We start from the raw sequence: 24,557 nt of genomic DNA, 5'->3' as shown, positions 1-24,557 counted from the left end.
CATAGGTATTCGAAACTAAATGAGGTGAAAGATCGAGAGCTAATAATGCTCGAGAATATTTTTGAATGTCAATTTTCTTTGTTGACTGCTGTGTGTTATACAAAATTTGACGCTTTTAAGCCAAGTGGTTGGTTATCAATATGAATGATACCACCTGGATCTTCAATGGATATTGTCGGGGATTCCAATATCTTGTTGAGAATGATTTCTGCTCTTCCGATTTTATTTTTCTCCATCACTCCCAAATCTCTCATTATTGACTGAAACGTTGTAGTTGTACTTTTTTGAAAATAGGCTCAATTTCACTGTCATCACTCATCGGCTCCTCTTTTTCCTCATGATTTGTTTCAACATTTATGCTGGGTTCTGTCTAGACTGCTCCATCCTCTTTTTCACTTTTTTTCCGGATTTTGTAACAAGTTTCTTTGAATGAGAGACAATTGCGTGGCTTTCTGTTTGTAGACAGGATTGTCAAAAATTTCACTTTTGCCGGTTGTGTTGACATGAAAATTCTTTTGGGAATTAAGATTAATTCTTCAGTATACATTATCACTTCCTCAGATGAAGGTAACACGAGAGAGCAATACCTTTCAAAAGAACCGTGTTTTTAGCAAAAATCTGCCTTTTATTTTTTAAACTTGTTTGTTTAGATAAAAGTTTTTTAAATGATATTTCATGACTTTGTATTAATGTTTTCTTGACGGGAACGTTACCGTTGACAACATTAAGCAAACACTCGCAAAGAAAGTTAATAAAATTATTTGGTGCCGACTTGATTAGTTCTTTTGACTTTATGTCCGATGTCTCTAACATTCGCCGCAGCATACAAAGCTCTTTCTCTCTCATTACTCAAATTGGTTATAACAGCTTTAGCTGGGGGAAGGTAAAAAACGGATGGTCCTGGTGGAACAATATTGGAGCAGTAACGTAAAACGTCCGATGTTTTTGGATCCAGATCGATCAGTAAATGACCAAAGGGGTTGTTTGGTTGCTAGCTCGTAGCTATTTTTCAAAAATTGCGTGTTATTAAGCTGTCGACCAATTAAACCAATCTGTTGAATGTCACGGGGTGATTTAAATAAAATGATGTGTGTTGTATTAAGATCAATAGTTCGTGACAATTTACTTTGTTGAAATAAATTGTGTTTTACGTAAATTACACTACTGTTTTTGTGACGTCCTGCAGTAGCCAATTTCGAAACTCTTTGTCATTAAAAATCTCTTCACATGAATTGTCAAACACCAGCAGACAGTTTTCGAGCTCCGTTATCAAATCGAAGCTTTAAAATTTGGTAAACTGTATGTTTAATTTTGCCTCTAGTGACTTAAATTTGGGTTGTTCATGTTGGTAGAAATAAAAAAAGAGAGGAACTTTGGAGAAAAAGTGTTTTCGAGTAACATTCTGAAAATAAACTCTGTATTTCCACAACATGACGGACCGCAAACGGCCATAAACAACCGGTCAGTTGTTGAAATGATTTTATTCATAATTTTGGGTTGGGAAGAGCGTATCCAACTGTACAAGAAAGAAGAGAAAACCAAAATGTACACTCTTCACATTCAAGCTGGAAAAACACAAGTTTTACCAGAGAAACTATTATGAGAAAAATTATAATAAAAACTTGTGCAAAATAAACAACTTCTGATCGTGGTATCCTTGAATTACAAAACCTCCCTGATCGTATTTCATGGTGATTATCATCAAACACTAAGTCAGTTATTGCCCCGCCTGTATCTAACTGATCCTCTGCTTTACTCATTTCAAAATAATTTTTTTAAAAAGAAGAGGTAAATTATGTTATTTCATTATATAAATTTCAAAAGATACAAATTGTGAGTTTTGATTATCATTGATAAAAGTAATGGTGTATTTCGCATTTACTCTGTCAGTTTTTTTCTCTGAAAACAATTGACTGTACGTTGTTCTTTTCAATTCTTCGTCTTATTTCAGCTGGAAGGCGCTTATCGTTCAGTGACATCAGAACTGGTTCTGCACGCTTGGGCATAGGTAAAGGGGTTAGTTTCAGCTTTCGCATTTTCTCTTCCAAAGACATGGTACAATTGAAAGTACTCCAAAAGTGAAAGGTATTTCTTGAAGGCTTCTATTTCAGCTCCAGTACAGACAATTTGCTGTTTCCTCAGTACAGTTTGACCACGACTGTCAACTTTTTCCTCTTTGACAAATGTAGCTGTTAATTGATTTTCATCCGCTATACAAATGTAAACCACTAAATTTGGGGACAAGTTCACTTGAAGTAGAGACGATGCTGCTTTCTCGGACCGTCGATTCATTCGTTAGCCACAGGTAAAAAAGTGTAGCTTTTTTTCTTGCACAGTGTTGATTTCTTTGCCGCTTAGAACAGCTTAAAACAAGTAAAGTACAAATTGGTGTCTCGTGAAAAAATTTCAAATTTTCAATTTTTGGACATAAAAAATCTCTAAATTGATAACGTCCTTTTTGAGAAGTTTCTGAATAGTTTCTGCTTTTTTCTGTTCCCTTCGCATAAAAAATTGCCAAGGGAAATCGAAGCGCTATGCTATCAAAAATTTGTTGCAAATAACAATGTGGATAATCTCCACTCTCCCAATTCAAACCATGGAGATATTTTGACACCCAACTGTATGATCGTCTCTCACTCGAAGACAGTACGTTGAATGAAGTTGGGGGTAAAAATGACACAGTATCGCAATAATTTTCTGTCGAAACAGCTATTTCTTTTGATAATAAAACCAGACTTTATGTCGAAAGCCTTCAAAATCAAGAACAACTGGTCTTGATTTCAACATTCCAGCAAACTGAATAAATTGCTTTTAAAAGTCTTTACATATAGCCAGAAGGCAAGTCCTGTCACGTGACCAAGATACTCGTTTGTCACTGGACACGGTAGGACATACGAATAGCCCGGCCCTTTTTCACTATATTCAAAGACAAAACCTGAAGCGTCCTGAAGTATAGCATGCAACCTCAAAATTTTGTAAGACTTGAAATACTTGTCCAGAGACGAATTATCAATACCAATCAGTCCACCATAGGGTTTCATTTTCATCGCAATATCCAAATCAAGATCAGGATCCAAGTACTGACATGTTGCCAAGAAATAAAGAAACCTTTCACCGTATTGAAAATAATCCTTTTTCAATTCCTTGTAAATTTTGTGAATAGCTTTCAAATCAACCGTCGCTAGGGTTGTCATGGCGGAAAAATGAGTTTCAAGGCCGCCTAATCCCCTTAATCCCTTTTCCGTCTAGGATAACCCCCTATTATCCCATGTTTAATTATCGTAGGATAACCCCCCCTCTCTTGAGACAGTATTTACTTACTACTGTTGTTGAATATTTTTTGTGCGTTGGTAACTAAACAAATATGATAAATTTTTCTGCATTGAAAAATGAACCTACTTTCTTTCCAGAGGATAGACGGGCTAAATGATAGACGACAGCTGGCAGATTGTCAGAAGATAGCCGCAATAGCTTCGTAGATCTGCATCTCAAAAAGATATTAAAAAACTGAAAAGTTGATCAAAACAAAAAACATTTTCATTAAATGCTGAAATCTTTTATTTTGATTAAGGATCGGTTTAGCTTATTGCTGCTTCTAATAGTTGTCCTGAAAAAATTTCATCTAGAGCAAAACACACTCAAATCTTTTATTTTGATTAAGAATTGTTTTAGCTTTTTGCTGCTTCTATTAGTTGTCCTGAAAAAAATTTCATCTAGAGCAAAACACACTCAATTGACCTTATCTCTTTTAATTGAAGTAAAGAAAGGTCTATTTCAGAGTGAGTAAGTCATTTTTGAGCGTAGGTAACGTGTGACCAAAAACTTAATCACTCAAATGAACAAAAAACTCCCCTAAGAGTGAAAATTGACGTCAAAAGTAATGGCATGAACGATTGAACAAAGAGCAGATTTGAAGACAAAGTGATGTCATATCGTCGTAAAAAAAATCTTGACAACGAAATAAAAAACCAAGACAAGGCCAATAGTAGCCCCAGCTATCGCTTTGCGGATATTAAAAGCAATAAAAAAATTTTGTTGAAATATTGCAAGAATTTAGTGCTGCTCGTTTTAGATGACTTTGGATAATGAAATACTTTGACCAATTTTATTTTCTGCATGCATTCAATAACTGCAAGGAATACTTCTTTTTTACATAAGAAAAAAACGGACCACGTAATCAAATACAAAATTCTATTCAACATGGTGAGTCGCAATTGTTTAATAGGGTCGGCCCCATTTGCACAGACCACTATGGACCTTTAGATTACAAGATGAAAACTGAAAATTCAAATTTTTTGTCTTCATGGTGTCTACCAGTTACTCAGTTCTCTGCAACTAGTCATCAATAAACATGATGTTTACGACGAAATGCCGTATAGTGTTAGCTTAACCATATTATTTGAATATTGAGTACTGATTTTTGCTTCGATATAGTTACTAAGTAGGTTGCCGTGCCCAAAAAAACAAGAATCATTGTGTTAGTGCAAGTCGCCATAGTAGATTCAACATAGTTCAAACATAGATTGCCAGAAAATTGCCGCGATAGACGATTAAGGGCTTCAATGAATTGAAACCACTAAAGAAATAAGATAGACAGATCGACCACCAGTGCTTTAATAGACGAATAGACTTTTTTGGTTAGAATTTGACTGTCTATTTTATGACACATACGGTCTAGAAGGAAAAAGTTCTAAAAAAGTTTTTTTCGAAAATGATGTTCGAAATCAAAAACTCAAATTTAATTCTCGGGCATATAATTTTGGCTCTACTTAGATGCACACTATTGATCTTTAACTAGTAAAAATTCATAAATTTTAAAGTTTCATAAGTGAGTTCAGCAGTCATTTTTTGAGTGAGACACGCTCACAAATTTTAACTGCAACGCAGTCGAAATCATTGAAGTCATTGAAAGTCAATTCCAAGAAGTCAGGTCGTAAGAATCATCGATGGAGACGACGAGGACATAGCAGGACAAGTCTTGACGTACAATTCTAAAAAATTTTAGTCACTAAACAAACAACTAGACGGACGAGTGAATTGGGAAAACCATTTCTAAAAAATCAGATCAAAGATTTTTTTAAAATAAAACAGAAAATAAATAATTCATTTTCGAAATGCCGCATGTGAAGAACGAACCACTAGCGAGAAATGGAAATTTTGTTTGAACAAAAAACAAGGCCTAAAATGTACTATGGATGAATTGAAAACCTGTTAGAAAAAATCCGATCCGAAACATTAAAAAAACAGTAAAATCGGAGTGAAATTGACGCATGTAAACAAAAAAACCACTAGCGAGAAAGCGAATTTTTGTTCAAACACCGTTTCCTCACTCCACTTTAAATTTAGAGCGAAAAATTTTCACGCCGCAAAACCATTCGCTTTTTCGCTCCACTTCCTGTTTCGGCGTGACCAAAATCACTACTCCAATTTGACTTCAAAAATCATGAAAAGAAGTGAATAGATCTTAACTAACAGCGCCCAAATATAATTCAAATTCTCTGAATTGTACAAATTTCAAGAGAAGGCCAATAATAGCCCCAGTTATCGCTGTGCGGCTATTGAAAGTGGCATTCATTACATTGAATTTTTTCAACTGTTAAACATAACTGACTATCATTGGAAGAACTTTTCTCTCGACTGGAGGCTGTAATCTTTTGCAGCCTGCCGCAGTCTCGCGGAAGTAGATGGAGAGATTAACTAAAATCGCTAAGGGGCTTCAAATTATTTCATTAGAGGTTTTTTTTATACCAATACAGCCACTAATGAAATTTATATTGAAAATATTTACACTATTTTTGGGGCACTTTTATTGCACTTTTAGTTGTGAACTGCCGCCACTTTGAAACAACTGCCGACACTTGCGAATGAGAGAAAAATTTAGGTCACGCAAAAACAAATAAAGTCAAAGGCGCAAATGTCACTCGAAACGACAGAGTGACCAAAATCACTACTCCAATTTGACTTCCAAAATCATGAAAATGTGTAATCATATCTTAAAAAAAAGCAGCGCCCCAATAAAATTCAAATTCTTTGATTTGCAAAAACCACGACGTCCCCAATACTAGCCACTATCGCATCGCGGCTTTAATTAATCAGAAAGATTTTAATTTCAATTTGAAACTTATCCCGTTCTTTTACCATAAAAGGCGTTTTTTGGTACCACTTTTGAAGTCAAAATTCGAAGATAAAACCACATAACTGACTTACACTGGGTAAACGCTCAAACGACCGGTGAGCGGGTAGCTTTGGTAACCAGCTTTGTTTTAGGGTTGCAAGCATTAGGGGGATGAGTGGCGTGGGTGATCAAGCGTGGGGTTGGGGGGTAGCGTTCGTAGGGCTGAACAAATCCACAGGTAGAGGAGAGTGGACGGGGAGTGGGGGGGGGGGGGGGTGTTGAGAGAGAGGGTCAAATTTTAAGATTAAGCCGCTCTTCACACCATGAAATTGTCTCGTCAATCAAAAGTGACGGTGAAAGGCATAATTAAAAAAGATTTTGGCTCTCAGTCAATTAATGTGTAAGAATATAAGAGAATAGTAGGAGTGTTGCTCAGTCATTGATATCCCTCTGAGTTTTACCTGTGTATCTCCTTTGTGGGGACAAAAAGTTAGAATGGTCAGTCGAAAACTCGGTCACGCGAAAGATTGCATTAAAAAAGACAACAGGACTTATATAACTGCTACAAATTTTGCGAGAGAATGTTAAACATACCCAGAGGATTGCCGGAAAATAGCCGCCGTTGATTCCAATAAGCATGATTGGGATTGAACGAATAGAAGATATTGAAAAAAAGATTTTTGAAAAAAAAAACATTTTTTAAGTCCGATTTATTTTGATGGCATTTCGTAGTTGAACATAACGTACTTTTGTTTCTTAGAGAGAGGCTATAGGGGCTACTATCAATACCAATAAGCATTAGATATGGCAACTAAGACTTATAGGAACGACGTTCAAATAGCGGGCATCTAAAATTGGGCTTTAAGGGTTTATCCCGTTTCTAATTCTGACTTCATTTTTTTATACTGACTCTGTTCATTTTGAATTGCTTTGCTGAGCAACTGATGTTCAAAATCAGTTTTAGCAGAATGAGAGAAGAGAGAAACTAGCCTAGAGAAGTCAAAAAGATATCACGCAAAATGCTGAAAAAGCGACAAAATGAGGTAAAGCGAAACATTTTTTATTCGACGAAGAAAAAAAACATAGCAGGAAGAATTCCGGAAACGACTCGAAGTGAAAATCCATTTAAACGCCATCCAACTACTCATCAAACAAAACCTGCCTTCACTATTTTATGATTATTTTGAAACAAAGTCATGAAACAAAAAAGTAAAAGTCCGGAAAAACAATAAAATCAAATCTGTTAAAATATGATAAAAAATCTGATCAAATTTTTAGGCTAAAAATATGAAAAAAAAGCTCTTAAAAACAACTTTCACTGAAAAACTGGAAAAAGATACTAAATTTTTTAATTTTTCAAAAACATATAAATCCAAAGAAAAATTCCCTTCAACCATTAGGGTATCCAGATGCTCGCAAAACAAAAAGCAAGTCATAATAGGCAACGAAACTTAGCTAAAAACAGAAAGAAAACGAAAAACTGCAAAAATTTAAGAAAAATAGTTCCAATTTTCGCCATTTTTTTGTCATATTTCTCAACAAAAATTGATTCTTACCCACAAAATTGTAACCAATTGTTATCATAATATTGCTCACGTAGAAGGGGTTTCTTCAATACCCATTTGAGCCAGTAAAACAAATTATTCGTCAAAAAACGCAAAAATTAGCCCGAAAATCAGCAAAATACATTAAAAACCTGCGAATTATCATAAAATTCATATGAATTTCGAGAAACCTTCAAAACACTACCGAAACCAGCCAAAATTTAAAACAATGTCATAACCAAACCTCTTAAACAAAGTAAATGAAAAAAACTGCTTTAAAATGCCGCACAAGAACAAAAAAGTTTAGCTCGCTTAGAGAAAATTTTTTCACAAATCAATTTCTCGCTCTCTCAAATACAGCGGTATGAACAAAAACCACTCACTTTTCGCTCCGCTCTTCACTTTTGTTCAGCGCCAAAATCACTCGAAATTTTTTCACGCGTTTCATTTCCCGCTTCAAAAATCACTCCAATAAAATTGATTAAAAAAAAGGACTTCTCCAATACTCCTCTTCGAGTCGTAAAAATAGGAGCGCTATAATAGCCGGCTGAGAAGATGAGGGCGGCTATTAACAATTAAACAAATTAGAAATTGTCAATGTATGGCATATAAAACAGAAACGTATTGAATGGTGTTCGGGCGAGGGGATCAACAGGCCACGTCAAGTTTTCAGTGTTGTTTCCCACTTACCTTCTAGTTTTGTCATCTGAGGGTCTATTGCCACTTGCTTCACCGACACCCGACTCTTGTCGCTGTCCTCCTCCTCCAGATGCACTTGCAGTAGTACCTGACTGTGACTGCTTCTCGTCTCGTTTCTCTCCTGTTTTTGTACTCGTTCCCATTCCGAGCCGTCCTCCATCGTATGAGTTTTTTTCCTCAGTTTCCTCTCTAAGTCATTTCCAAAACGTTTTTCTCACAATCTCTTAGGGGTATGGGATTTTTTCCGTTTGCTCTGTTGTGCCGAAAAATGGTTGAGATACTGAGAGACTTGAGGCTCTGGGACACAACACCTCAAAGAGCTGGACCCCAGAGGGTCTTCTCACTGATGCTCTAGTTTGCTCTGGCTTGGAATTCATTCCTCTAAAGGTCAGTAGACTATTTACCCACGGCTCCGGCCAAAAGGAAGGTGCACAAACGGGGGCATCAATAACGTTGTTTTCTCGGGTCTTTTCTATTGTAGCCCCCCCCCGCCCAGTTTAATCGTCACATAACCTACAGCCCCTACCAATCATGGTAAACATACCATAACGGGGGGGGGGGGTATAATTTCTTGGGGGGGGGGGGGGGGGGGTAAAATGGAAGGACCCGTTTTCTCGTCATTTATTGTTGACACATTCTAAATTTACGTTAAACGCGCATGTTAGTTTAAGTTTGCATCAATACAAAGGGCCAGCCAGCCCCTTTCTTACAGTCCCCCCCCCCCCCAAAAAAAAACCTCCACAAAAAATAAAAAATAATCCATAACACAAAACTCTATTAGTCCTTTTCTTTCTGTTTGTTCTTAACGTGGTTTAATGTGCCCACTATGGTAGGGATGGAAGCCATCAACAAATGTGTTGATGCAAATCTCTTTTCGGCATATGTGAAAAGATTGAGAGATTGTAATTGCTTCATCTGTCTCAATTGGTCAGACGATGACGTAACTCCCCCTCCTCCCCCTCCTCTTGTTGGTGCTTGTGTTCTGCTGTGTTTGCTGGTGGATGCCTCGTTGGTGACTGAGCTGCCTGTCTGGTGCGTAAGTGCCGTCTTAAATGTCGACGTCGTAGTCTGCGGAGAATCTATTTAGCAAACAAAGAGAAATTTATGATAGAAACATAGAAATTTAGGGTCTTTCCCATTGCAGCCCCCCAGAAAATTATAGCCCCCCCCCCCCCAAAAAAAAAATCAAGTTATAGCATACAATTAAATTCATCATTTATGCTTACAATTGTTGGTTGCAAGTTTTTGTTTTGTTCCAGTATCGAATGCTGGAATTTTCCAATCGCCGTCATTATTTCATGGAACGGGTCCAGGTTTTTTCGAGAAACATGCTTTCTGAACAGGAACTCCCCAAGATACGAATCAATCATATCCCTATTAGTCCCATGCATTTTTTTGTTTTTTGATTTTGCATCCCTCCACATTGACTCAACGCTATTCGTGTGTGCGCCTGTCGTTGGACGAGAAGTCAACTAAAATCAATTATAATGGGCAAGCCCATGTCATCATCCGGCGGCTCGCCTACAATGATTTCTGATTTTGTGTTAAAGAAGTGGTTATTAATTTCAGTGGCTCGCCTACATCGATTTCCGATTTTGTGTTAAAGAGGTGGTTATGAATTTTCATCTGGGGGGCTATAGGTTACATGCCCACTAAGCTGGGGGGGGGGGGGGCTATAATGGGAAAGACCCGAAATTTAAAGTATTTCACACCTCTACCCCCCCCCCCCCCCCCCTAGGTAAACTGTAAATTAGCGAATTATTACTAGAGCTTACTGTTCAGTTTTATTTCAAACAAAGAAAGCGAAATTACCTCTGCAAAAATTAAACGAACCTGGGATTTTTCAACAGAGCAAAATAAAAGAACCGATGTCGGCCAGCACGTGTGACAGCAACTGAAACTGCAGATGCATAGGTTGCGCTACTCGGTTGAAGTCACTGTGCGAACTTCTGGCGTTTATCGAAAACCGCAAAGCGGTTCGAGATGGTTAGCAAGAGTTTCGAAGTGACTTCTGCTTAGTCACTTAACCTTGCTCAAAAAACGAAACCTGTACGTTTTAAAATGACGAAATTTCATGGAAGTCAATTTCTGGCGTAGTATAAGCCCGGATCTTTGTTTCATATTTCAGTGCATAATGATAAAAATTCCATTATGATTTTTACTATGACCAGAGTTCTGATCAAGGCACTTATTAGACATTTCATAGAAAGATTCAAAGGTCTGAAATTCTTATGAACATAATAATTTTTTCTCTGCATTTATTTTGAATACTATCATGTTTTCCTCTGAAATAATTCTGAACATTACCTCAATTTGCTCTGATCAGCCTGCCAAAAAAGTTGAGCCTCATGAGAGAAAAAAATTGTATTTAAAACAAGCTCGGTAATTGAACTTCCTTCACTGTTGACTATGGGCAATTTAAAATGTGCACATGAGTGTTTTAGAAATGTTTTTCCGCCGTTGGAAATTTTCTAGCTGGGTAGTGATTAGCAATCAAGTCTAAAATTTTGCTTAGTCATTCATCTTCTCGTATATAAAATTCTGTTTTTTACACAATAACCCTCTCGCTTACTTGTAAAACTTACGTCATAATTCAAAAATCAATAATGAAATTAAAAACCAGCAACTATAGCACTGTTGTTACTGAGTAAAGCGAGATAATATTAACCAATCAGTTCGAGTATTTTAAAGGCGTATAGAAATCGTTCCAAATAAGATTTAAATGCGTATAAAACGTTCTAATATACGTAGAAAGTTCCGAAAAAGTTCATTTAACCTAATTTTAAGTAAATATATTCACTATATGTATCGATTAAGCTGGTTTTCGGCTTAATATTTTTAGGTTATCAAGAAAAGTGTCGATTCACTACGAACTGATTCTGACGTCAATAACATCAGACCAAAAACCAGTAAAAGATCATCAAAAAAACCTTGCCGTCTAAACTCTCACTCGTTGCTATGTACGTTACAATCTTATTACGTTGTCTTATGTGCTATTTTATAATTGAACGTCGAAATTGAAGATACAAAAGAGTGTTGTTTTTACTTTACACCTTTACATTGGCGCCCCACAAGGGACGGAACACGAAAGAAAGTTGGCAGACAAAATTCTAGCAGAACGTGAAAAAGCGATGAAAATTCAAGCCGATAAACCCGAGGAGCACGATCCAAATAAGACAGGAATAAATTTAGAAAATGGAGTGGCCAAGAGAGAACTTGATGACTCTAGTGATCTGGAATCAACGGACGATTCCGAAAATGTAGAAAAAGTAGGTGCAGCTCCTATTTTTCAAAAAAATAATACTGAAAAAGATATACGAGCGCTTCTAATGCAAACTGAAAACTACAGCACCAATAATTTGATCAGCGCGGATTTGAAAGTTTCTCAGGAAACAACTTCATCATATTTCAACGAGGAGAATATCGTTAAAGTGGGAAAGAAGGGGGCTAAAGGTCTGAAAAAATCATCAAATGGAAAAGGCGATAAAGGGAAAATTGCTAAACAGGGAAATCGAAAAGATGGTTCGGTGGTTCGGATCATCCGGACTCGGAATCTGAAGAAATTCAAGACTCGGGAGTGAATTTTTGGGTAGAAGTTTATCTGAAAAAGGAAGCTCATTGGGTTTGCGTATCACCTGTTGATAAAATCTACAATAAATCGTATGTGATTGAATAACAGGCATGGAAACCTGTTTCGTATGTGTTTGCTTTTGATAATTACAACCGAATGAAAGATGTTACGAAGCGTTATGCGTTACGGTGGGGATCTGTGCACCAGAAAACACGCGTTGAATGGATCGGAAAAGCTGAGGGCAAATCTTGGTAAAGTGGCAATTGAGGTGTGTGGGACATTGGAGGTCAGACGAGGTTCAGAACATCAGCCTCAAAGAAACTAAAACAAGGATTTCTGCCAAAAAAACTGTAAGAACAGAACAATTATTTTTGTGGCAGTAAATTAAAATAAATATTGATTTACACGGCACGAGTCCCAACCCGTATTTTTTCGATAATTCAGGGGTAATAATATCAAACAATTACTTTGAAAAATATTCGTAACCGGTAACCATTAACCTCACAAACATAATTTTTCAGTCAAAAAACATCGATTTTGAAAATTTTTGATCAAATTGTCGAAAACTTGTAAATAAAGATCAAGTTGGTTCTTATGTCAAAAAATTACCTCTGATATAGAAAAAAAGAGAAAAAATAATGCTAAATTGTTCTATTTTGAAAATTTTTGGTCAATTTTGAGGCAAATCAAAAAATTTAGAAAATCAATATCGAATATTGATAAACCCTACTTTCAGGTATAAAACCGTTCAGTTTAATACATTACCGTTCCGTATTTGAGGACTTGTTGGGTCTTGTTGCTTTCTAGGGTGTGACTTGAGTTTGTTCTAGAGTTACGGCTAGTTGGTTCCTGGACTTTTCCAACTCAATAATTTACTAGCACCCCTGTTGTAGTATATTGATTTTTGCTGCTGTATGTTTGCGTGTAACTTTTTGATTGTTAGTTGGTTTGGGTTTTTGCCTTCTAGGGTGTGACTTAAGTTTATTCTGGAGTTACGGCTAGATTGTTTCTTCACTTTTCCAGCTTTCATAGACTACAAAAGCTCTGCATATTAATTCATTTTTGCTGTAGTTTGTTTGATATTGTTGGTATGCTGATTGGTTGTTTAGATTTGATTAATGCTAGAGTGTGACTTAAGTTTATTCTGGAGTTACGGCTAGTAAATCCCTTGCTCTTTTCATCCTTTTATAATACTACTGCTTTGCCGTAAATTAGTTCGTTATTTGTATATATTAAGCCCCATAATGACTTGTGCTAGTTTGTCTCTTGCAGTAGCATCTCTCCTCCTTCCTAGAGTGTGACTTAAGTTTGTTCTGGAATTACGGCTAGTTAGTTTGGTTGAGTTTGTTGCTGTGGTCTGTTAGCATAGTGGTCCCCGACGTCCCCGCTCGCTGCTTAACCGTCCCCCGCCCGTTCCGTCCCGCCTTTCCGTTTCGTTGCGTGCTACTCGCTCAACGCCTGCGTTCTAACCGTCCGTTTTCGTCGCGTCGTGGCCCCGTCGCCCAACATTTCCATCACGTCCGTGTCGTTTCCTGTTTGTTCGTGCGTCGCTCGTTCCGCGCATTTCCGTCCCGTCCGTTGCATCGCCCGTTTCCTATCCGCGTTTTCGCCCGTTCCGTTCCGTTTCCCGTTTCTTTGGGCGCCGTTCACCCGTCCTTCACGCCCCGTCCGCTTCCTCTCCCGTTTCGTTGCGCTTTATCCAAACGGACCTCTTTTGCGGGTTGCCGGTCTTTCTGAGTCTTAAGTTGCGTAAAAGCACGTTAGACACTCTCTGACTTTCGTTAGTTACTTCCGCCGAGTAATTCATTACTCGGTAACTTCTTAACTGCTCTTCAGCGGCTTGATTATCAGGTCGTCGTCAATTGGTTTCGGTATAACCCTCATCCCGTCGGATTGTTTGGAATTTACTTTAATTTGAGAAATCAGCCATTTTAAGATCATGGCTGAACATCAAGAGAAATTGGAAAAGCTCTTTAATGCAAGATCTAATCTAGAGTCTGAGTTATGCAACACCCATAAGGACATCACAGATGCCATAGGTCGTCAGGACAGGAGGGTTAAAGTTGAACGATTGGTTTCTAAGTTGATGGACGTTTTCAGTAAACTGGTGCAGAAGAATGAGGAACTATTTGACTTGGCCAGTAAAGCGGAGAACCCAGATTCAATTTACCCTATCCTTGAGCAATGGTTGGATGATGTAAATAAGAACAATGATAAATTCTTGCTTGCGGCTAGAAGCTATATTGACTCAGTTGCTCACCGAGACACCGTATGTGAGGGCGTTAACCCTCAAGAGCAGTCTAAGAGAAGTTCACGTCAAGCAGCATCATCAATGTCTAGCCAGCGTAAACATGACTTTCTAATGGCAAAACTAAAACGCGAAGAGGCCGAGAAACAAGAACAAGCTGCCGTGCGCCTCGCTAAAAAAAACACAAAATTGCCATGAGAAAAAGGGAACTTGAAATACAAATGGAGCAGATGGCACTTCAAGAATTGGAGGAAGACCACCGCCAGCGTGTTGCCGCAGCTAAATTAGATGGATGATGAATTAATGGATAATAATTCATTGTTTAGTCACCGCTCAAGTGAATTGAATTTGCTAAAAGATAGGGGATCAGATAGAAGTCAGGGACTTGTTCAGAGTTGGATAAGGTCGTTTCCAGCAGGTAATTCAAGTGAGTTAACTTTTTCTCGTCCTGGTTCAGCAATCGCCGACCCTCTTGTCGAAGATACCCCTAGTAGTCCTCCAGAAAACAAAAGTAATGTTTCCGATAACTTACATCATCTTGAAATGCTTTCTCCGTACACACGGCCAGGAGTTGCAATTTCTGTTGCCCAGCAGGAAGCTTTGTATAGGAAATATCTCCAGGCTCAAGTGCAGCAATCACTCAGTGATCAAAGGGTCAAGCAGGCCCACAGTCCATCAGGAAGTGGTAAAGTGAACCCAGTGAACCAAGCACCGAAGTAGTTAAAAACATCAAACTTGGTATAGTAACTAAGGAAATTGACAAAACCAATACATCTTTGGCCGCATCCGCAACCAAGTCAACTAAGGAACCGCCCCCGCAACTAATTCCCTTCGATAAGTACAGTTCTTATCAGAAGATGCTAGGGATAACAGCGTACGCACTCCGCTTGTTACCTTCTCACGAATGTTACCGTAATGCCGATGGTAGCATCATAGACCCCACAGAGCTTGACGAAGCCGAGCGTCATCTCCAGTAACTTGTCCAAGGGGAGTCATTCCATGCTTCAGGTAGTTGATTAAAAGACGACTGTCTTCTCGATTGGTTTGGATTTTTTGGTTCATTGATACATGAACAAACAAAAACGTAAGAATGCACCTTCGAATCGTCATAAACTGACGGAAGACCATATACTCACCTTCGGGTCATAAAACGAAACATACTATTACAATAATTGCCTCAAAATTTGTTCATGAACAATTAATGAACTTGTTATTTCTTGTTTCCAGCTAGTTTATTTTTACTTTTTATCATCCCGAAGATTGGATTTTTGCCCATTGCTCGAACCCCTTCATTGATCTAAATTTTTAAACTGACAGTTTTCAAAAACTATGTTTGGTTTTTGATTCTATGCAACTCTAACATGAATGATTCAATGAAATACTCTAACATTAACTCCTTTCCGCCAATTTAACTTTCAGGCAGGTTAACTTTTCGTTTAAACCACGCTTTATTAGAACCAAGGTTAATTTATTTTCGGGTTTTGTTTAATGCCATCACATAAAATTAGACCCAATCATTATATTTAATGCAGCTGTTAGGTTAGATTAGGTTAGACAAATACATTTCATTAGATTAGGTTAATGTAGTGATGGTATTTATCAGCTCAATACTTTGCATATGGTAGCGCATCGCCAAATTATTGCTTATATTGAAGAAGGGACATTACCTTTGCTCATTTTCCAGCTGATTTAAAATGGGACAAAAGATAAAGTCAACACATTTTTAAAGGATTCATTCTGAATACTCGTGCTAAAAAGTAAGTATTCAGAACAAGAACTTTTTTACATTTAAGGTCTCAAAAAATACCGCCATCAACATCCAAAGTGAATCTAAAACAATTGATGCACAAAGTGGAATTTTAAAATCTAATTCCATTGCTGAGACGCTTCACAAACTACAGAATTCTCTGCTTTGTGTGAAGCTTAGCACTGAAAAACGAAAACTGGTCTACTGGGTATCAATTTTTATCTCCAATTTTAGGTTTGCGGAAAATTACAAGGTGAAAACAGCGTCATTTGCGTTAATTTACATTCTTAGACACGTATAGAGATTTAGACACGCAAATTTTAAGAGTGCTTTTTACAAAATATGGTTTGTTTTAAAATCGCGATCTGTAAGATGGAACAGCAGAGTTTTCGGGGGTACTGACAAGAAAAAAACAAACGACAATTGCTATTCAGGTTTTGAAAAGTTTTTCATATTAACGCCTATTAAAAACTCTTTTCTTCCTTTGATATTATTTAAAACATTTTCAATAACGTAATTATTTGAGCTTGTTCTTCAATATTACGCAATGTAGCTGGCACATTGCAAGAAAATATCCGCAAAATCTGCAGTCTCAAAGGATAGTAACATAGCCGGCAGATTGCCGGAATAGCTGCGAAAGAATAGACCTGCGTGCCATATAATAGAGATAGAAACAGATACAGATATAAATTGAAAAAAAAATCGACACAGCTCAAAAAACTAGGCTAAAAAACAAAAACATTCAGCGACAAATTAATAAAGCTTGTTAGAATTCATTCCACAGAAGCCTCTTATTAGGGACCTTTACGTCACATATGAATTCCTTTGACCTTAAACAAATTCAAAATAAACTTAAGTTTTAAAGTGCAAAAGTCATTTTATTGAGTGAGGTAAGTCACGTATGATCAAAATCTAATCACGCAAATAACCTAAAATTTTTCGCTAAAGCGAGTGAGAAATGACGTCACGCGCGCAAATGCCGTTAGTGAGAGAAAGAAGTCATTCAGAAAATTTGACTTTTTCAGCTTTGCTGTGTGAACAAATGTAAAACGAAAAAAGAGCGTCAGACGACGAAACAAAAAACATAGCAGGACAAGTCCTGAAATACAATTCAAAGAATTAAATGAAAAAGTTAGAAGTACTCTATCTGACCAGCAGATTAATTGAACAATGCCAGCCAAAACAAAAAGAAATTCATCCCAAAAAAATTGAGAGACAAACAATCAAACAAACTAAACAAAAATATACTCATTGCTAAAACTCTTAAAACTTTTACCCCTAAGGAAAAAACATTTTTTTCAAAAATATGTTTATAACCAATTTCTGTTTCTAAAATCGGTTCGGTATTATATATGCAAGACCTGAAAAGAAATCATTGGCTCTTGAGGATCGATTAACTTGAAAAAGACCAAAATTAAAAAAATGAAATCAATTGCAGATTTTAATGAAATGTTGCTGAATGCGATATTAATATCTTCAGAATCATTTCTGGGTCTCTACAGGTTATCCAGTAACCCTATTCCAAGCCTTAAAAAATTCATTGGCTCAGATCGCTAGGCAATAATTTTAAGAAAGAATTTCAAATTTCAAAAAATAAAAATTTGTTCAATAAAAATGTTGAAAACCAATCAATTGCCCCCTAGCAACTACTCAATAAAATTCTTTCGAACCCTTGGTGAGTTTACCAGGCTACTGAAGCAAGAAAAACTGAATAAAAGACAAATGTTAAAAAGACAGATGTTATCAAAAAAATTTCATGAAATTCGAAAAGTTAAATTGTTGAAAACAAATCCATTGAAATTAACAACCATGAAGTAATTTTTTATCAGACCGTGGAATAGCTCCTCTGGCACCTGAGAATGGACAAAAATCAAAAAATTGCAAAACTTGAGGAAAACTGTAAAAAAAAATTGAAGATTTTATCAACAAATTGCTAAAATTCGAAACATTAAAATGTTGAAAACCAATCCATTGGTGCTAGAAAATAAGCAGTGCCCAATTGACAAACCTTAAAGGAGATTCCTTGGCTAGGGAAGTTGAAAAAACTCAAAAAATGGCAAAAATTTTTTTAAAAACTTGAAATTGCAAAAATTAGTATCGTTTTGCGTGTTTGTGTTTGTAGTATACTACCAAAAAGATATAGCTCATAAAAAGCTCATAACAAGTAACTTTGCCTCGCAAATGGCCTAAATCAACTTTTAAAAACTTTAACCTAAGATTAATCAAACAATAACTTTAAAAAATCACAAACATACCCGGCAGATATCCGGAAAATAGCCGCCGTTGATTCCAATAAGCATGATTGGGATTGAAATAACAGAAGATATTGAAAAAAAAAGATTTTTGTACAAAAAACATTTTTTTAAGTCAGATTTATTTTGATGGAATTTCGTAGTTGAACATACTTCTGTTTCTTAGAGAGAGGCTACAGGGGCTACTATCAATAACAATAAGCATTAGAGATGGTAAATAAGACTTATAGGAACGACGTTCAAATAGCGGGCGTCTAAGATTGGGCTTTATGGGTTTATCCCGTTTCTATTTCTGACATCCAGTTTTGTACTAACTCTGTTCATTTTGAATTGCTTTGCTGAGCAACTGATGTTCAAAATCACTTTTAGCAAAATGAGAGAAGAGAGAAACTAGCCTACAGAAATCAAAAAGATTTCACGCAAAATGTTGAAAAGGCGGCAAAATGAGGTAAAGCGAAACATTTTTTTATTTGACGAAGTAAAAAAAATAGGAGCGCTATAATAGCCGGCTGAGAAGATGAGGGCGGCTAATAAAAATACATGAAAAATTGCACCAGTTTGAGCCCAAAAACTCCTAAAAATGACCTTTTAACCTTGAATTAAGGCCATACCATTAGCTGCACCACTCTTAGCACCTGAAGGACTAATAAGGCCCACTTTGGGCCTCTAATGAAACTTAATGCCTGCTGGGCTTTACCTGTTTATCCCGTTTTGAAAGATCAAAGTCATTGGAAAATGTGTGAACACATCTTGAAAAAATAACACAGCGCACCAATACAATTCAAATTCTTTGAATTGTAAAAAACCAAGAGCACCGCAATATAGCTACGCTCAGCTTGAAGCTTCGCAGCCATAAAAAAAACAGACCAAAAAAGAAACTTCCTATTGTAAATGCTGAGATGTTAAACTTCGATTAAGAATCTGTTTAAAATATTGCTGCTTCCATTAGCTGACCTCAAGTACTCTTCGATTAGAGTGACACGCGCTTACTGGGTTTATCTCTTTGAATTAAAGTAACGAAATAAGAAAACATAGCTTGGCACAATTAAAAGAATTTTCTTTGACTAAACAAAACTAGACCTAAAAAGAAATATTAAAAATTTTGGAAACAAAAACAGATAAAATAATAACAAAAAAGTAAATATCCATTTTGAAGTGCCGCATGTGAAGAAATAACCACTACCATGAAAGTGAATTTTCGTTCAAACACCGTTTTCTTACTCTACTTGAAATGAAAGTAAGAAGACAAAATTTAAAGTCACATAACCTTTTCATAGCACCACGTGCTGTTAAGGCGTTAACAAAATCATCACTTTAAACTGACCCCAAATGCGTAAAATTGTTTGAACAGATCTTAAAACAGACAGCGCCCCGAAACAATGCAAATTCGGTTAATTCGAACAAGAGAAGGCCAGTAATAGTCTCAGCTATCGCGTTGCAGCTAAAAAAGTTGCCATTTTCAAAATTACAACACAAAAATTGGTTCCATAACTTTTTACAGCATATAGTTAAAGACATGGCCAAAAAACGAATATCTCAAAAACGCTATCTCATTTAGATATGCAAAAAGGTCAATAAAACATGGACAATTAGTTGAGTTAAAATGTTTTGGACGCCATTTTTAGCTTGAATTTAAGTAAAGTTCGGACCTTTTCCGATTGTGTGTTTGGGTGGTGCAAGTAATATGCATCCTCTAAGCGGGGGGGAGACAAATTGAAGAGGTGCCAGAGTTCAAACACAAATTATATATTTTTCATCCTAAAGTTTTTCTTGTACTAATCAAAAATCGAAAAATTAATTGAGGATTTAGAGTCAAAACAAAACCGACTAAACGTCAGAAGAAGAATTGCTCTCGAACAACTAGTGGGAGCTCTGATCAATTCCAGCCTGCTTCCGTCGGGCTGGGGGAGGGGCGCCTAAATGGGACTAAGAAGTTCAATAGTGGGCTTCAAATAACCACATTAGAGGTCAACCTATACCACTGTTAAGATTTAAAGTGAAAAATGTCACCAGTTTCGGCGCACTTTTCATTTGCCTTTCAGCTTTAAATTGCGCCAGTTGCGTTCAGCTGAATGAAATTGGGATTGATTGAATATTTTGGATCACGCAAAACTCAAAAACTCAAGGGCGTAAAAGTCACTCGAAAGGTCAAAACGGTCAAGCAAATTTTTGCATAAAAAGCTCCTCTGGCACCTGAGAATGGACAAAAATCAAAAAATTGCAAAACTTGAGGAAAACTGTAAAAAAAATTGAAGATTTTATCAACAAATTGCTAAAATTCGAAACATTAAAATGTTGAAAACCAATCCATTGGTGCTAGAAAATAAGCAGTGCCCAATTGACAAACCTTAAAGGAGATTCCTTGGCTAGGGAAGCTGAAAAAACTCAAAAAATGGCAAAAAATTTTTTAAAAACTTGAAATTGCAAAAATTAGTATCGTTTTGCGTGTTTGTGTTTGTAGTATACTACCAAAAAGATATAGCTCATAAAAAGCTCATAACAAGTAACTTTTCCTCGCAAAAGGCCTAAATCAACTTTTAAAAACTTTAACCTAAGATTAATCAAACAAAAACTTTAAAAAATCACAAACATACCCGGCAGATTGCCGGAAAATGGCCGCCGTTGATTCCAATAAGCATGATTGGGATTGAAATAACAGAAGATATTGAAAAAAAAAAGATTTTTGTACAAAAACATTTTTTTAAGTCAGATTTATTTTGATGGCATTTCGTAGTTGAACATACTTCTGTTTCTTAGAGAGAGGCTACAGGGGCTACTATCAATAACAATAAGCATTAGAGATGGTAAATAAGACTTATAGGAACGACGTTCAAATAGCGGGCGTCTAAGATTGGGCTTTATGGGTTTATCCCGTTTCTATTTCTGACATCCAGTTTTGTACTAACTCTGTTCATTTTGAATTGCTTTGCTGAGCAACTGATGTTCAAAATCACTTTTAGCAAAATGAGAGAAGAGAGAAACTAGCCTACAGAAGTCAAAAAGAATTCACGCAAAATGTTGAAAAGGCGGCAAAATGAGGTAAAGCGAAACATTTTTTTATTTGACGAAGTAAAAAAAAATAGGAGCGCTATAATAGCCGGCTGAGAAGATGAGGGCGGCTATTAAAAATACATGAAAAATTGCACCAGTTTGAGCCCAAAAACTCCTAAAAATGACCTTTTAACCTTGAATTAAGGCCATACCATTAGCTGCACCACTCTTAGCACCTGAAGGACTAATAAGGCCCACTTTGGGCCTCTAATGAAACTTAATGCCTGCTGGGCTTTACCTGTTTATCCCGTTTTGAAAGATCAAAGTCATTGGAAAATGTGTGAACACATCTTGAAAAAATAACACAGCGCACCAATACAATTCAAATTCTTTGAATTGTAAAAAACCAAGAGCACCGCAATATAGCTACGCTCAGCTTGAAGCTTCGCAGCCATAAAAAAAACAGACCAAAAAAGAAACTTCCTATTGTAAATGCTGAGATGTTAAACTTCGATTAAGAATCTGTTTAAAATATTGCTGCTTCCATTAGCTGACCTCAAGTACTCTTCGATTAGAGTGACACGCGCTTACTGGGTTTATCTCTTTGAATTAAAGTAACGAAATAAGAAAACATAGCTTGGCACAATTAAAAGAATTTTCTTTGACTAAACAAAACTAGACCTAAAAAGAAATATTAAAAATTTTGGAAACAAAAACAGATAAAATAATAACAAAAAAATAAATATCCATTTTGAAGTGCCGCATGTGAAGAAATAACCACTACCAAGAAAGTGAATTTTCGTTCAAACACCGTTTTCTTACTCTACTTGAAATGAAAGTAAGAAGACAAAATTTAAAGTCACATAACCTTTTCATAGCACCACGTGCTGTTAAGGCGTTAACAAAATCATCACTTTAAACTGACCCCAAATGCGTAAAATTGTTTGAACAGATCTTAAAACAGACAGCGCCCCGAAACAATGCAAATTCGGTTAATTCGAACAAGAGAAGGCCAGTAATAGTCTCAGCTATCGCGTTGCAGCTAAAAAAGTTGCCATTTTCAAAATTACAACACAAAAATTGGTTCCATAACTTTTTACAGCAAATAGATAAAGACATGGCCAAAAAACGAATATCTCAAAAACGCTATCTCATTTAGATATGCAAAAAGGTCAATAAAAGGACAATTAGTTGAGTTAAAATGTTTTGGACGCCATTTTTAGCTTGAATTTAAGTAAAGTTCGGACCTTTTCCGATTGTGTGTTTGGGTGGTGCAAGTAATATGCATCCTCTAAGCGGGGGGGGGGGAGACAAATTGAAGAGGTGCCAGAGTTCAAACACAAATCATATATTTTTCATCCTAAAGTTTTTCTTGTACTAATCAAAAATCGAAAAATTAATTGAGGATTTAGAGTCAAAACAAAACCGACTAAACGTCAGAAGAAGAATTGCTCTCGAACAACTAGTGGGAGCTCTGATCGATTCCAGCCTGCTTCCGTCGGGCGGGGGGAGGGGCGCCTAAATGGGACTAAGAAGTTCAATAGTGGGCTTCAAATAACCACATTAGAGGTCAACCTATACCACTGTTAAGATTTAAAGTGAAAAATGTCACCAGTTTTGGCGCACTTTTCATTTGCCTTTCAGCTTTAAATTGCGCCAGTTGCGTTCAGCTGATTGAAATTGGGATTGATTGAAAATTTTGGATCACGCAAAACTCAAAAACTCAAGGGCGTAAAAGTCACTCGAAAGGTCAAAACGGTCAAGCAAAATTTTTGCATAAAAAGACACACGTGTTTACAATAATTGCTTCCCTATGAGAAAACTTAAAAATTAAACACCCAAGATAAATTTTTAAATGAAAGGAACAAGAGAAACTGATAAAATTTAGGAGAATTTAAAACACAGTATTTTCAAAAAAATAAAATTTTTAATTTATATATTGTGCTAAGATTTCAGACAAATTAGAATATAGGCTTTGCGAAAATCTCAGAATTGATTTGAAAAACATTAAATTAAAAAATAATTTTTGCACGTTTTTTTGGAGTTTTTTTGCTGTCAATCGATTTAAATTTTAATTAATTTTGCAGTTCAGTTTCCTTTTGCCAAATTGGAACTTCAAATAATGCAATAGGAGAGAAAGTGCATTTTTTGTAAACAAAAGTTTTGTTAATTATAAATTTTGTTAAAAGTTTAGTATCCGATACGGTCAGGTTTATTCTGGTTTTAATTGCGGCTCACATTTTTCAAAATTTAATCTTACATGCTAGTGAAAAAATAAACCTTCTAACGTCGAAAAAATTATTTCTCGATTGACAGGCGGGGCTTAAATTTCTTTGTGGGTGAAAAAAAGTTTTATGAAGGTAGATTTGGACCCCGACCTCCTGAGTCTGATTCATTCACCTCTATAGAGGCATTACCAGTCGGTTATCCGTGAAAAAGTCACTTGAAGTTAAAGATTATTTTATAAGAAAAGTGCAAAAACTGTCGAGCGTAAAATCTGCATAAGCAAGACACACACGTTTACAATAATTGCTTCTCATTCGAGAGCAATTAAACATTTAAAGATGCAGTTAACATTTTTTCATTCTTGTCATTTTTTTGCCAAACGGGCGCAGAACAGTGTGCCACAAAATGATATTTAAATCCGAATTTTTTCCTTGCTCTTGATTGATCGATCTTGAACTCATGGTATTAATTGCATTTTTCTTGAAAAAAGACGTACAAAATAGTCGCAACCTCAAACTTTCCCCTCTCCTGTCAGGGGCGAGGGGTTGCGGTCACAGAGAGGCCGAGTGGAGCGCAATCCGACCGCACACCATAGATAATTACGGGACAACTGATTTATTCACCATTTCTTAGATTTGATGTTCTTTGATTTAAACCGATCAATCAGATCGATTGGCCAATTAAATTTAGTCATTCGAGTTTCTGTCTCCTTTCTTTTCTCATTTGGCTCTGCGTCAGTTCCTTTCTAATTCCTGCTCAGTTATAAATGAGTTACTCACGGTTGAAATTGGGTGGTGGTGTTTTAAGCGTTTCCATTTTAATATTGGGAATCGAACTGTCACTGTCGCTGGACACACTGCTTCGGTTGCTGTGTCTCTTCCGCCTCCTGTGACGATGGCGGTTCTTCCTCTTCACACTGTCCGTGGTGGATTCCATTTGAGACTCCGAAGTGGATGTATTCCGCCCTCCACCTTTTGAAGTTGTTCTCGAATCACCTCTTGGTGGGAGCATAACACTGGCGCTACTAAAAACATGTACAAAGGGGTTTCAGTTTAATTATGCGACTTTTTATGTATTTTATTATGATTCAACGGAAAGCGAATGCGTGCATTAATTCGATATTTGATATTATGTTTATTAGCTGTAATTGAACACTTTTAACCA

At 36.5% G+C, this 24,557-nt stretch overlaps 1 protein-coding gene across 11 annotated transcripts in view; it reads right to left on the bottom strand.

Moving 5' to 3' along the window:
* Window positions 1–24,557, bottom strand: part of LOC142336094 (EH domain-containing protein 1-like) — a 179,469-nt gene that overhangs the window by 69,550 nt on the left and 85,362 nt on the right. For all 11 annotated transcript variants that reach the window (XM_075384636.1, XM_075384632.1, XM_075384629.1 and 8 more), the window contains 3 exons: window positions 24,173–24,417; window positions 9,269–9,437; window positions 8,350–8,547 (listed from right to left, as the gene is read on the bottom strand). In XM_075384636.1, coding sequence (XP_075240751.1) covers window positions 8,350–8,547; window positions 9,269–9,437; window positions 24,173–24,417 — 612 coding nt within the window. The remainder of the gene's footprint in view (window positions 1–8,349; window positions 8,548–9,268; window positions 9,438–24,172; window positions 24,418–24,557) is intronic.

The sequence above is a fragment of the Convolutriloba macropyga genome, chromosome 3, assembly GCF_964194025.1.
Source record: "Convolutriloba macropyga chromosome 3, txConMacr16.3, whole genome shotgun sequence".
NCBI classification, from domain to species: domain Eukaryota; kingdom Metazoa; phylum Xenacoelomorpha; order Acoela; family Convolutidae; genus Convolutriloba; species Convolutriloba macropyga.
This window is presented reverse-complemented; position numbering and strand designations above follow the sequence as displayed.